The sequence below is a fragment of the Squalius cephalus genome (assembly GCF_949319135.1).
Source record: "Squalius cephalus genome assembly, chromosome: 7".
Classification (NCBI taxonomy): Eukaryota; Metazoa; Chordata; class Actinopteri; order Cypriniformes; family Leuciscidae; genus Squalius; species Squalius cephalus.
Window position 1 is genome coordinate 32,772,866 of NC_137128.1, and position 14,941 is coordinate 32,787,806.

Genomic DNA, 14,941 nt, shown 5'->3' on the forward strand with positions numbered 1-14,941 from the left:
CCTTTTATTAAAAATACATGTTCATGTAACATGTAACAATTATTAAATATCATTCTTTCTTGTCCTAATTTAGTGGAAAGCATGTCTTGATTATTTTGAACTAGGTTTTTACCGTTTAACTTGTTAATTTTGAATCGTTTTTTTTTTTTATTATATAAATGTATAGATTAATAATAATATTACTATTGGCTACATCCCTTAGATCATGTCCTTGTTCTCCTAAATTCAGGGCAGTGTTATTTTAGTTGTTATTATATTTTTATAAATATTTTGAGTTGGCTTTTATTTGTAGCCTATATTTTTAGTTTTCCTGATACTTTTTTGTTACATTTTTAGCCATTTCATTTTGTCCTTTTTGTCTTTTTATTTTATTTTAAATGTATTTGTATTTCGGTTTTAATTTTAGTTAGTTTTTATTTATTTCCAATTAATAATTTTATTGCTTAAATTTAAACTTATTTCAGTTTATTGCCAAGGTAACATTTCTAATTTTCATTTATTATTTTTCCAGCTTCATTCCAATTAACAGGAATGTTTTAATAGTTTTAGTTGACGATAATAACCCTGCTTCAGGCCTTCATGATATGATTCATGATCTTTGCGTTATCTTTATCATCAGTGACCTTCAAAGGTTACAGTGCATTCTAACCGCTGATATAACTTTCATGCGTTGTGGGTGTGTGTGTGTCTTTTTTGATTTGGTCTTGTGTCCCCCCTGCCCCCCTCCATGATACTTTTTTGACAGATTTGTAGGGCCTAATTCTTGAGAGGTGCTATTTTTAGTATGGGGTGTGCGTGCATGCCCTGTCCCTCCTGGTTTCCTCCTGCACTAAATAGTATAGAGCTAAAAAAAAAAACAAAAAAAAATCACTGACAAAGTGGTGGTAGGTGTAGCTGGAGGCCTTGTGTCATTACTTCCTGTGGTCAGATGTAGACAATGTGTACTTTGCTGCAAAGGTTGGTGGGCTTTTTTTAGGTGATGCCAGGGTGAGTGGAGATTTGAGAGAGGGAGGAAGGGACGACAAGCTTTGAGCAATGTCAAACCAACAAATGTTATCAGTCCTGCATTAGCACTTCTTTTAAGCAGTCGTAATGGCCTACATATATTTGCTTTGTGGAATAATTACTGAAACATGGAAAGGAAATGTGACCTTTGCACTTTTTCAGATCAGATTGTGAAGTAAGATAATGGTGTTTTTCTGAATCTCACGCTCGCAGTGGTGGAGAGGGATACTGGTGTTTAATGATTGCTTTCATGCGCTGCCTCCAGGCACTGAGCTTGTTTGATGGCTGTAAGAGGGTGCTAATTGCTACTGTCCAGACTGGACTATCACATGGAGTCTGAATTCTAAATCCAGGCTGGAATTGGCTTCACCAACTTTTTTTTATCATCATAAATAGTACAACAATAGAAGTTCATGGATGTTGCTATTTTGCTCACCTGCGTCAAATGCTCTGCCTACTAGACAAAAAAGACGTTTATGAATAACCTGCATCACCCAGATAAATAATGTGAAGTTCAAGAGCACAAATGCTGTGAAGCACATCTGACATTTATTAGATCTTCGTTTATATCGTGTTTGAATTCTTGCACTGAGCACCAAAGAGACCACACTTTCTTAATGTGAGTTTCTTTTATGAGTGGTAGCCTACAGATTAGAGTAGATTTAGGTTGACCAATGTATTTTTTTAATAGCTGATGCTGATATTAGAGGGGAGAGTGGCCAGTAAAATCAGTATAATAGATAATAATGAAATGTAGAACCAGTCAAATTAAAAAAACTTTATTTAATCTAATTTGGTTTGTTTGAATGAGTAGGTATCCAAACTTTTTTGACTGTATACGTCATATAATGTCAACCATGTAAACACAATTTTTTCTAGAATTCACTTATAAATATTTTTAAACAGAAAATGCTCATCCATGTTAAAGGCAGTTAATGGTATATTTTGAACCTGATGCACTTCTCTTAATTGGCCATGCTGGCACAATTATCCATTGGTTCCTGATTTCATAGATCTGTACGCCTAAATCTCAAATTAAAATTGTAGGCTTTTAATCGTCATAATCTACAGAAGTGTCAGTAATCCACATGGGTTAATCTCAGAAGAGATTGTGGACTTTAATATTCACAGCTTTGACCTTTTGTACTAAATCCGTTGCTCTGGAAATGGACTGCCCAATCCCAAAATCTGGCATATGACAGATTCCTGCTGACAAACTGTATGTTTCTTCTTAATGTCACACAAGGACATATCTACATCATAAGCTAGTTTTTCCAGTGGCTTGGTTATTTAAAAGTATAGGAATTAAAAACCTGTTTGTAATGTTCCTGATTATATAATATTGAAATATACTGACAACTGTATTTAGATGTTCTTTGTTCTTCAGAACACTAACGTTGATATTTTGAAGAATGTTGGCAACCAAACAGTTTTGGTTACCATTGACTTTTTAAAAACCTTGTCGCATTGAAAACCCTAGTTATCAGCATTGAAAGGATCAGACTTGGAAGGAATTTTTTCTTTAAATGTCTCATTGGTTCATTGGTCGCTCGAGTTCATTGGGCTCTTGTTCAGACGTGGGTGTGCTGATGTTGCACCGACATGCTGTTGACCGCCAATAGCCTATGTTACAAAAAAGATTGGTTTTCAACTTCTTCTTGTAATCAAGATCAAAATGACATTCATTGTATTCATGTCTCCTTTTGTACAAATACCTTAATTTCTCTTATTCAGTGACAACATTTCTGTTCTTTGCCAGTTTCACTTTGCTATTATTTTTAAAATAGATATTTTCATCGCTTTCTTGAATGTATTCTTGTTGCTTTACTAATCCATGTGACAAACATTTAATTGACTTGACACTGACGAACCAGATTCTCTGAAGTCAGGGTATTTTTTTGTTGTTGTTCTTCTTCTAAATTTTACTTTCATGAAACAGTTGGTGTTCAGGCCAACCACAGATTGGGGCCCTTGGATGGGCAGCACATGCGCTGATTGGATAGTGAGGCAAAGTGTTTCTACGCACACATATTTCTGACATCTATTTCCTCCCAGAAACCCTAGCAGCAACCCAGAATCCAGGAAGTGGTGGCTCACCAGTGGACGTCATGCTGCTCGCTGAGAAAGACGAGAGACATTTGCTCAGCATGTTTCTTCAAGGCGATCTCAGGGACATTGTTATTCGCTATGTCAGGCATCAAATTTAGAGTATTATGTTCGGATAACTTGGTTAGATCTAGCCTAGCTCATCGAGATGAGACTATGATGTAATAGGGAGTGTTTGAAACTGACTGAAATTGATTTTTGGCTTCCTGCTTCGTTATATTGTTAAGCTTTTTTAGCTTTTCTCTCCTCATTTACCATGAGTTTATCACGGAATGCCACACCGGAGGAACAAACCGAGTCAAACAGGAACCCATCACGCTGTTCGTCTGGCAGGGAGAGTGCTCGTCGTTGGCGTCTCCTCAGCAGGCCTTGGCTAAAGCATCGTTCAAATTCAGCCCCCGAGGAGCCCTTGGACATGCACAACAGAAGGATCCTGGCTGGATGGGACATGCGCACGCAGAGCTTGACATGGTCCAGAAGCAGCAGCAGTATGGCTCCATCCAATCCCCCCATCTCCAGGGTCCACAGTCTCCCGGACCCTCAGAGGGTCACCAGCCGCGGTGTCCTCCTGGAGCATGCTAATCTTCAGAGGGACTGGTTATCTCGCAGCTCAGCCCCTTATTTAAGATCTACATCTGAACCGGGGAATGAAATTCGCACTGAGACTCCACCGCTCAGACGGGTGCCAAGCTCTCAAGCGTTTTCAGGGATTCTGCTGTCCATGTCAAGACGAATTAGCCGAATTTTAAATACCTCTCCTGAGCCGGCTGTCGGTCAACTTTCAGATGACGGTAGGAAGTTTGATTAATGTTTGAAGGCACATCAGGGAGGCAACCACTCTACCATTTACACTAGTTTATGTTTGAAAACTGGAGTATTTCTTTTTACCTAGTAGTTTTGATATTATACGCCATATAAATGTTCTCACTTGATGGTTTAACTGAAGGATTACTGTCTTAAAGGGATAGTTTAACAAAATATTTAAATTCTGTCATCGTTTATTCACCCTCATGTCTTTCCAAACTGTATGGCATTCTTTGTTCTGCAGAACTCAAAATATCCTATTCTGAAGAATTTTGGCAACCAAACAGTTTTGGTTACCATTGACTTTTATTTTATGAACAATAAAAACACTTTCATTTTCAAAAATACATTTCTCAGTTTCTTCTTTAATGTTCCACAGAAGAAAGTAAGTCATGCAGGTTTGGAACGACTTGAGTGTGAGGAAATGATGACAGAAATTTAGTTTTTAAGTGAACTGTCCCTTTTAAGTGCAGCCTCCACGTTGATTTAAAAAAAAAAAATTTGGTTCAGTCATTGGACTTGTTGAGCACTGATTTGTTTCAGATATGTGGCAAGTACTGTAAGTGATAGTTTGACTAACTTCAGAATGATAAAGCCCAATGAGATGTTCAGGGGTTTAAGCCAGTCATATTGAGTCCCATGCATCAGTGAAGGTGAAATTGCACACACTTTTTGAGTAACATGATGTTTCATCTTTTAAATAGAGAGATGTAAGCTATTGAGCTTTCTTGTATTTTCCCAGTGTAGATGTTACTTGTTTATAAGCATGTGGTGCTTGAGTCTAATCTCATTGTGTACCAAAAAACACACAAAAATGGAAGCTCAAGCTGTAAATATGGTGGCAATAGCTTTAGACCTTTAGAAACATCTTTAAAATTTCCATATCATCCTTTCTTTAGTTCTTTAAAGACATACTCGTTTGTTTTGTTTTTGACCATATAAGAAAGGGCCATAATATATCAAACCCACAGATTTGAATATTCATGAATTCAGTTTGAGATTTAAAGGGATATTTCTCCCAAAAATGAAAATTTAGTCATTTACATACTCATACTATTCCAAACCTACAAGACTTGTTCACATTTGAAATACAAATTAATATAAACCTGATAAATTGTTATCCCTCCACCAAAGCTTTGATGGTTCAAAAGGTTCTTCAGAATTTCGTAAAAATATAAGAATGCAGTGATTTAATCCAAGTATTTGGAAGAAACTTAGTCGCTTTGTATGAAATCACTCAGGTTTCATTTAAAATATCTTTATTTGTATTTTGAAGATTAACAAAATGGGTTTGTAATGACATAATGATGAATAAATGATGACAACATTTTCATTTTTGGGGGAACTAACCCTTTAATGTTGCTTGATACCAAGATTATGACTTTGATGGTCAACAATGATGGCCCCCCATGCAATCCATTTTCCAAACCGTGTTTTTGTCTTATCCTGAATCAATACGGTACACCTATGAGAAGTGTTTATATTTTAGACTGGTTCGGGCCTTACCACTGCGGAGTAGCCCAGTCCCTGCGTGACTCGTCACAGAAACAGAAAGTTACGGACTGCAGCTTTAAACACCTTTTCCTCTTTTAGATTCACTTCCCATTTTCCAACTAATCGTTCAAAATTCCCCATCACTATTAACATATTATTTCTAATTAGCTAGCATCCAAAGGCAAATGCATAAATTTGGTACAGAGCTGAACCAAGCAAAATGTTCCCTTTGAGCTCAGAGCGCCGCATTGGCTCTGATAAAGTAATTATTGCTTTCGGCTCCTGTTATTTAGATCCATGGGTTTGCATGGAGTTTGTGTCAACAAACCTCGGGGTCTCAGCAGGAGTTTGACCCCCTCCTAAGTCCAGCCATTCCAACTTTTTCCTCCATTCCCATAGAAATGTAGGAAGCAGCTCACTCACCTCCTTTTGTATGCTAATACATGTTCCTGCAAAGATACAAAGACCGTGGGCTCACCACCTTTTAGCCTTATTACCCTATGAAAGGCTATGGCAGAGGTGGTCCGCAGAAATCATGAGAAAGGACCCTGTGGAATGGATTTTTTTTAAAAGAGCGAAAGAGAAATAACTTTACCTTCACTAAAACCAGTTTTCGTGTTAAAGTGGAATGTGGAAAGTACTTTTTTAGGTCTTTCTGTAAGCACAGTTTCTCCATTTAGGTCTTCTCGTCATGGACTGGTTTCTCCAGGAATGCCCCAGCAGCCTGACAGAAACACAGTGGGTGGTGAGAGCAGATAGTCTTAGACCTGCAGCTGAAAATGGAGCACTGCTGAAATTGCGGTCCCAATGTCGTTCTGTCATGCAGATATTCCCCTAAGAGTTGGCCCACAAACCTTTGTCGTTCTGTGTCTTAAGAATGAGAGCGAGCAGGAACAGTAAAGACACTTAATCCTTTAGAGTGGAAAATGCTGCCAATGAAGAATCAACTGGCTTAAAGGGTAACTCTCGCCAAAATGCAACCTAGAGTCTTTTTGTTAATCTACCCGAGGCAAACTTTCATTTAAAAGCATAATTAGAATGGAAACACCACTTTTAAGTTTGACCGTATTTTCGTTTTCGGTCAAATTGCCTTTTGAATGGGAGTGCTTGGGGCACTTCTATGATAGCATCAAAAATCTTTTTTTTTTTTAAAAACACTAAGAAGACTCGACACAACATGAAACTTTGCTTGAAGAAAAAAGTATTTAATTATGTTAAAAAAAAAACGTCCATGTTAGAAGCGATTAATCGATTCGACAGCACTAATTTTATGTAATTTTTTTTACATATCCATGCCTTAAGCGAGAAAGAACTGGATAAAAAAATTTGACTTTAGGTTGCAAAATAGCCTTTTACTTTTATTAAATGTTATAGCACAAATAATAATAATCATCATCTAGACAATTATTATTATTATTATTATTATTATGATTGTTGAGGTTGTTTAAGAATTTATAATGCATATGTTTTGTTATCTAATTTATTTTTGTAATAAGAATTTTGATAAAACAATATCACAGAATAAAATAATAGTAGTCAATTTCTAGGCTTGAAGCAAATGCACAGGAGGTGAGTTTATGTAGGAGTGGGGGATATAAGGAAAGAGATGCAAATGTTCCAGTCATGCTGACGGCAACCTATTTAAATATGTAACAATGTCTCTCAGTGGCGGAGTGTCGTACTTGCGAGGTGAACAAAAGCGTGTGCGCTCGGTGCCCTGCCTCGAGCACTGCCTCTCTGTAACAATGGAGGACAGGAATACCAGCACTGCTAATTATTTAACATGACAGATGTCGGACTGTGAGAAATGCATGACCTCCACGTGCGACATTAACGTTTGAAGAGTGCAAAAAAACACGTAGCCGTGACAAATGTGCTAATTGCACACAAATTTAAAGAAGTGAAATTGATTTTCTTCACCACTGTTTTAAAAAAAAAATACATTCCAGTACTTGCAGAGTCGAGTTTGACAAATGTCAAATTAAACACAGGCTGAACTGCACAATAACGCAAGTGATTCCAATTCAAATGAAGTCAAAATGTTATTAATAATTACATTCAATTCATGGGGTCTAGTGTCCTAACAGTGCCTGTAACTCATCCCTCAACAGTATGCATATATTTAGAGGGGCTCAGCTGGGCAGAGAGGATGTTTTGTAGGCGTAGTGTCTGGGTAGTGTGGTGTTTGAGTTTCTACAGGGAGTCACAACTGACTGAACAAATCCAGACTTTCAGATTTAAGGAGGAAGATGTTTGAGCGTGCAGATTAAAGGGCAGAGGGACGATGGCGTGTCGTCTCCGAGCTGCTTCGCTAGAGTGGCACGATGGTAAAAGGGTTGTGACGCTGATGATCTGAATTATGAATGACACGAAGCACTCTCTTGTCACTGTTATGGCACAAACCCACGAGCTCCATTCTGCTCTTCGGAAGCATTTTGTGCAATTTTGCTTTAGGGAAATGACCCGGAAGGGCACCTTTTATATTTCTAAATGAATTTAAGGGTCATTTAAAGAGAAAGTGAATCCATTTAACAGCAGGTGTTCTTTGGGTGAGTTTGACTCTAGCATGGCCTAGATTCCATAATACAATAATAATATAATATAAATGGGGATGCGCCAATAGTATTTTAAATTGAAATTCTATTTTAAATATTTAATTCTAGCAGATAATATCCATATGTTCAAAATATCCATATGTTCAAAATAAAAACAGATACTATGGATGTGTGTGTATTTTTATATATATATATATATATATATATATATATATATATATATATATATTTATACTACAGGGCTGTTGAATGCTTGAATCTGATTGGTTGAAGAACGTTCTAAGGTGTGCATTATTTTCAGGGAAACGCACAGCTAAAGTAGTTCCAGGCAGGTCTTGACCGCATTACAGTTCCATATCACTTCGCGTAGTCAACTGTAATAACGGAAAATAGGATACAATTCAAAACAAGAAAAAACATGCAGCCCCATGCGCTTGATCTGGAATTTTCAATGTCTAGCTTCACAATCAATGGAAACATGCAGTTTAATTTTAATATATAAAGTATATAGTCCTAGGCTATCTATAATCAATAGAAAATTAAACTGAATATAGGCTAAATAAATGGATAGTCCTGCAGCACGGATTTTTAGATAATATATAACAAATAAATAATTATTGATAGGCCTACTTGTTAAAATGACTTTGTGTTTCATTTATTTTGCTAGTCTACTGTCATCTGTCAATAATATAAAAAAAGAATGAACAAATTAATTATAACGAATTGAATTAATAAATAAATAATAATATTGACGCACATGCTTTTCTGTCTCATTATTGCAACATCTCTCTCTAATAACTGCATAAAGTCGGGGACACACTTTAAGGCCGGTTATGATGTAATTTGATACTTATGACTGATCATGTCCAAACGCACGTTCAGTCTGTGTTCAAAATCGGTGTTTAAAATCTGCTGCAGTCGATGAAAACAGTCAGAGAATGTGTCAGCTATTGTGTGTCCCAGCATTAGTCTGCTATCAGTGGCTCAAACCTCCGTTACTAACTCTAAAATGACGTTTTGGAATTAGCAACGGAGACATTGGATTAGATGCGTAAGAAATTAGTCCTACATACAAGAGCGTTTTAATGACAAAACTTTACAAACGTCTTGAAATACATAATCTGAACAATGTTTCGAGGTGTGGTAACTGTAGTATAAGCGGAATAATTGACTTCAGGCCGTTGAATTATTAGAAAAATAATGCACACCCGAGGTGAACGGCCACTCCGCTTCGCGTCGTGACCGCATTTCCACCTCGGGTGTGCATTATTTTTCTAATAATTCAACGGCCTGTCGTCAATTATTCCTTACATATATATATATATATATATATATATATATATATATATATATATATATATATATATATATATATATATATATATAATATGATGTTAAAAGTGTACGTTCAAATTTTTAAAAAGCTGTGCCATTTTACAAAGATAAGCTGATTTGGTGGAATCATACATACAGTGTGTATGTATACACACTGTATGTATGATATGGTATGAACATAGAGCGAAACCCTCAAGCGCTCAGTCAGTGTGTTCAGCAAGTGAAAATATATCTATGCTAAACTTATACTTAGCCTCTAACACACAATGGCGAGTAAAATCTAAGAATTTATTACCCAATGGCTAATGATAGACATTATTTAGTCGCCCAGAGTGAAGATTTAGTCTCATATGCGAGTGGGTGGCGTGTCTGCCCTCGTATGTCCTGAGGTCATCGTGGGTAAGAGGAGAGCACTGCCCCACCTCGCCCCACAGTCAACAGCTGTCCCTCCCAGGCCGGACAAGTCCCTGTTAGATTACTGATTAACCGGTCCTAGCACATTACATCCTGCTTAACCAACTGTGTCAAAACAAAGTTGCAACTTCCCCTAAGCATCCCCACTTTGTTCCTCCAGCTGGAAGCTCCACAAACGCATCCTCACAGAGCTGCAATCATAGCCCAATCTGTTAATTGCAGTCATTTCCTCTCTCTGTAGACCCAACTCCCCCTTCTCCCCAGACACCAATTAAAGCTGCTAATTTGAAGGGCTTATGAATTGCCATCCCAGAGTGAGATGGCTATGGATCATGGATCTGTATGGGCGTACGCTGAATTTGTGAAGATCATATTTAATTCCTTCACTTTGCCATGCTTTTCATAAACAATCTGCAATACCATGGCACTTTTTGTACTTGTTTTTTTTTTTTTTTTTTGACATATGCCACATCAAAACTCACTGATGTGAAATTTAACCCATGTTTATTAAATTATTCACTTGTTAATAATTTTGTTAATATAATGCATATATATCAAATCAGCATAGAATGTGATTTGAATCATGTGACACTGAAGAATGGAGTAATGATGCTGAAAATTCAGCTTTGTCATCACAGAATAAATTACATTTTAAATTGTATTAAAATAGAAAAGGATTATTTTAAATTGTAGTAATATTTCACAATATGACTTTTTTTTTACTGTATTTTTGATTAAATAATGCAGCCTTGCTAGCCTTGTTCTCTCTCGTAGAAGATTTTTGTCATACCACTCACTCAATATATTTTAAAGTACCAAGTATTAGGCTACCATCTGATACCCTTACTGTGCCATGTGATATGATTGCCGTATGAATATGATGAGCGGAAGTGCTTGATAGAAACATGGTACTGAACTTTTTTAATTTTTTTTTTTTTTTTTTTTTTTTTGTGCTGCCGTTAGTCTGTGGTTACAGTGGTAAAACATTTGCTCTCTCATTCAGGGGTATACGACAGCCAGTTTCTGTACCACGCCTTCTCGTTCTTTTCTCTCTCCATCCGTTACATACACACTGTACCATGTGCTGACTCTAATGTTCTTCCACATGAATTGTCAACCTGCTGTGGCCACACCCCTCCCTCTGTGCTAATGCATTGTTATTGGACAGGCTGTTTGTGTTTAAGGGTTGTTGCGGAGACCAGGTGGTTGAGCACTGTGTTGGCTCATGAGAGGGCAGGAGGGTGACGCTCCACAGCCTCCGCGACTGAGCGACACAAAGCATCTTCTGTTCTCCTTCGTGATCTGTTTGTGTGTCAGGGTGTGCACACACCTGGCAAGCACTGTGGGAATTTGGCATTAGGACGTATATGAAACTAATGAAAGTCCAACGTAATGAAAAGACTCATTTGGGTGAAAGATCTCTGTATAATCGGCCAATTCATGTTTCTAAACTGTGCAATAGACTGGATGTTTGAATCTCTGCTTGTAATTTGATTTATTTATCTTATATTGAATGTAGGGTTGGGAATCAAGAGCACTATTATACAGAACAATACAGTTTCATTAGAAAGAAAAAAAAAACAGGATGAATGATTTTCTATTGATCGACATTGGTATAAGCTTGCAATTGCTATGAGATTGCAATATGTTTTGAATTTGATGAAAGGGAATTAATACTGTAGAGTAAAACAAAGGCATTAAATGGACATGGTCATATCTATTGTGGGGCCAGTGTAGTCCAATTAGTGGACAAATAACTCATAAGTGTTTGTTTTTGTTGTTGTTGTTTTTTTTTGTTTTTTTATGAATCTGTCTAAAAAGGCTTATGAGACACAATGTAAGGCAAATCCTGTCAATCCAAATGTTAAAAATGAGGCATAGAAAAAATCATGATGGAATGGCACCTTAAGAGGCCATTATGGCAAATACAGCAATTTTGAAATATATAGTAAATCTATGTATGTGGTGTTTGCCAGTGTTATACTGGGTGAAAAATGCATAGCAAATAACTGTACAGATTACATAAATGTCTAACAGTGTAGTAAGGACTTGTTATAGTGCAACACAGATTTCTTTTCCTTAGTAATTGTAAAAAGACTGCACATCATTAACATCCGTATTTTAGTTCTGCAACAGCTAAGCTTCCCTGTTGCCTCACTTCATAACACTTCTGCTTTCCTCATATTTCCACAATACGCTAAGAACCACTTTTATAGTGTGGTTTGTCATGAGAAAAACAAGAGAAGCAATGTTTTTCCATTTGTGCTCAATCAATCAGATTTGCTTTGTAAAGGGTTTGTGAATCGCTCAACTATAGGAACCATGTTTGCTGCAAAAACCGATGGGTCCTATTTAGATTAATTGATATTTAATCTTAAATTATATTATAAATCATACATAAAAGCATAAACCGCAGCATTAAAGGAATGTACTTTAAAATGATATCAAACCTGCATCTTAAGGTCCCATATTTAATTAAAGAGCTACAGTGGAGGTAGGGCTGGGCGTATGACGATATATATCGATACCACGGTATGAAATGTCTATCGTTAGAGATTTTCCATATATTGTGTATATCACGGTATGTAAATATATAGCACTATTAACACTTCAGAGTGATGAAATCCATGAATAGGAGAATATAAAGAGCGGGAACGTACTTGATGTTAAAGAGTTATAAGTGCAACATATCCTGAAAGCTGCCTCTCTCAGAAGGCGATCGCGAATTTGGTACATGCTTGATGTTAAAAAGTGTTATTAAGCACAATAAGCAGTGAAAAAGAACTCAATGCGGTGCACGGCTGACTGACACACTGCTTAAGAAAGCCGCGGGCATGCGATCGCAAATTCAGTCCTCCATCACGTCTTATTGCGCTTAAATGGTCGAATACACGTGTTATTGTCACATGCCCATTTTGTGGAGTATTCATGTAAACACAGCCGGTTATGTCTCAAGTGAAAGTAAACAGTTGGGTGTAAACCAGATTTGCATCAGTATAATGGATCCGTGCAATTAGTCTTAAAGTGACAGCAGCCTAATAAACCTACCTGCTGCTCTGTCATTAATGTGAATCAAACAAAAGAGAAAAAATTACTTACTGCTTTTGACTGAATAACCTTTTTATCTTTAATAAGAATAAATGTATACTTAATTCATTTAATTTAATCTATATTGGTTCAATTCGAAATAAGAATTTGGTCATATCGCCCAGCCATAAGTGGAGGGTGAGATTTTCTGGACAAAATGACAAAGTTTGGTCTATTTGTCACACTATGCCATCGTTTGACTTCAGATGACTTGGAATATAGAAGATAAGTCATATGGACCAGTTTTATTGTGCTTTTTGCCATTTTGGAGTTTGATAGCAAAGCAAACATTGCCATTTACTTTAATTTATATGCCATTAAACGGTTCTTCAGGAGTTCCCCTATTGTTCAACAGAAGAAAGTCAGTCATGGGTTTTGCAACAACATCAGGGTGAGTAAATAGTGTTAAGTTTTAGTTGAACTATATTATTCCTATTAATTCTAACTAATATTATGTATTCTCTTCCCACCAGTTTAACCAATGTAACTTGCAAGGGGTCTTTGTTTGGGTGAGGAGAGTTTAGTTTCTTGACAAAGTGGTGTTTTAAAAGCAGGAGCCAGTTGAGTTTTCTCTGTGTTTGGCAGTGATTATCAGTCCTAGGCATTCCCCCGTCTGAAACCTCATCCTGGACAGGTGGTATGACCTCTCCTTCAGCTGAAGACATTCCAGGCAGGGCTGCAGGGGTTAGGATTACCCTTCATCAGACATATGTGAGGCCGGTCTGGGCCTCAGTGGGTGTCTGTGATCATAGAGATATAGTTTGGGTCAGTGTCACACACATGTTCCTCAACTATGTTTGATCTGCGTGCCAAGTTGCTCTTGCACTCATCATGATGTGAAGAACGTGGTGTACCACATATGCAGATGCAACACTGGCTTGACTCATCGGTTTTACCATTTTCATACTTTCATGCACACACACACAATCAATCCATTGCTTGTTAACTATTACCTCAGATGTCTCACAAACATGATAATATTACTCATATCACATCATCATTCTATATTGGACGTGAAGCTTTAATTTAATAAATGCATGTTCACTTCCTGCTAGTCTGTCTGAACTCTGAACCTTTGCTGACCTCTTGGGTAAGCGCTATTTGTGGGCTCCAGCTCCATTACGGGGTCACAAACTGGCAGCTCTTGGATCAGCTGGCAGCCACCCTGCAGTAAGTGTTTTCAAGCTGTGCTGCTGCACAAACAAACATATGGGAGCATGTATAGGACCATGTCCAGGACACCCACATGGTTACTGTCTTATTACACCCTTTCTGGAGCCCAGGTGTCTCTCTACACACCACGGTTCACTGCTGTTAAAAGTATTGCCCTCATGGCTCAATGTGTATCTTGAAGGCCAAAATTATCAGCTTAAATGCCAGGGTATAATGTTCACATTTTTAATTCGCTGTAGGGAATCGGGATGGGTCACAATGGTTCACTAGTTAAACAGCTAAACAACTAAACTGGCACATTGTAGATTTCTTTTTTTTTTTTAGGGCTGGGCAAAAAAAAATTGTTGTTGTTGCTCGAAAAAGTGTCTTTATATTAACTTACTTTTAAGCACCACCACTACAGCCATACACATTTAGGGGCAGTTCACACAGAATGCGTTTTTGCATTCCAATGCAAAAATTTTCCATTGTTTTTCTATGTAAACACGCGCTAGATGAACGTGTGTAACCATTGCACTCTTTGCGTGTCTTTCGCAGCATCTCGCGCATGACACAGCGTTCTAAAAACGCGCCGCTTAAGTTAAAAGAAGTTCACCTTTTAAAAAAAACATGTCTCGAGACAATCAAAGAAAAAACGCGCTCTGTGTGAATAGCCCCTTAAACAGACTTTTTTTGGCTGTTGCACCACATCTCACTCTTTTTTTTGTCATCCCAAGCGTTGCAATTTTAATATGGTGCGTCAAGTTCAAAGTAGTCCATATTTTTCAAAACAAGTCTTGAGACAATTGCTTCTTTTGCGCTCCTTCTAGCTGCTACAAAACCCTAAGCAACATCTTTGATTTGGTGTCGGGTAAACCCCAAACAATTCTAATTTTACAGGGCTTCCTTAACATAGATTAGTCGACTAGTCATTCAGGCAACCCATGAATAGTCAGAGGAATGGCTTCATTTGTGTCTGTCATTTGTGT

The 14,941-nt window shown here is 37.3% G+C and overlaps 1 protein-coding gene across 3 annotated transcripts in view; it reads left to right on the top strand.

Moving 5' to 3' along the window:
* rasal2 (RAS protein activator like 2) overlaps window positions 1-14,941 on the top strand; it is an 86,343-nt gene that overhangs the window by 14,357 nt on the left and 57,045 nt on the right. For 2 of the 3 annotated variants that reach the window (XM_079877375.1, XM_079877376.1), the window contains exon 1: window positions 3,093-3,902. The exons of the other annotated variant lie outside the window; for it this stretch is intronic. In XM_079877375.1, coding sequence (XP_079733501.1) covers window positions 3,368-3,902 — 535 coding nt within the window. In that variant the 5' untranslated portion in view covers window positions 3,093-3,367. Of the gene's footprint in view, window positions 1-3,092; window positions 3,903-14,941 lie in introns of those variants that run through there. 3 annotated transcript variants of the gene reach the window in all.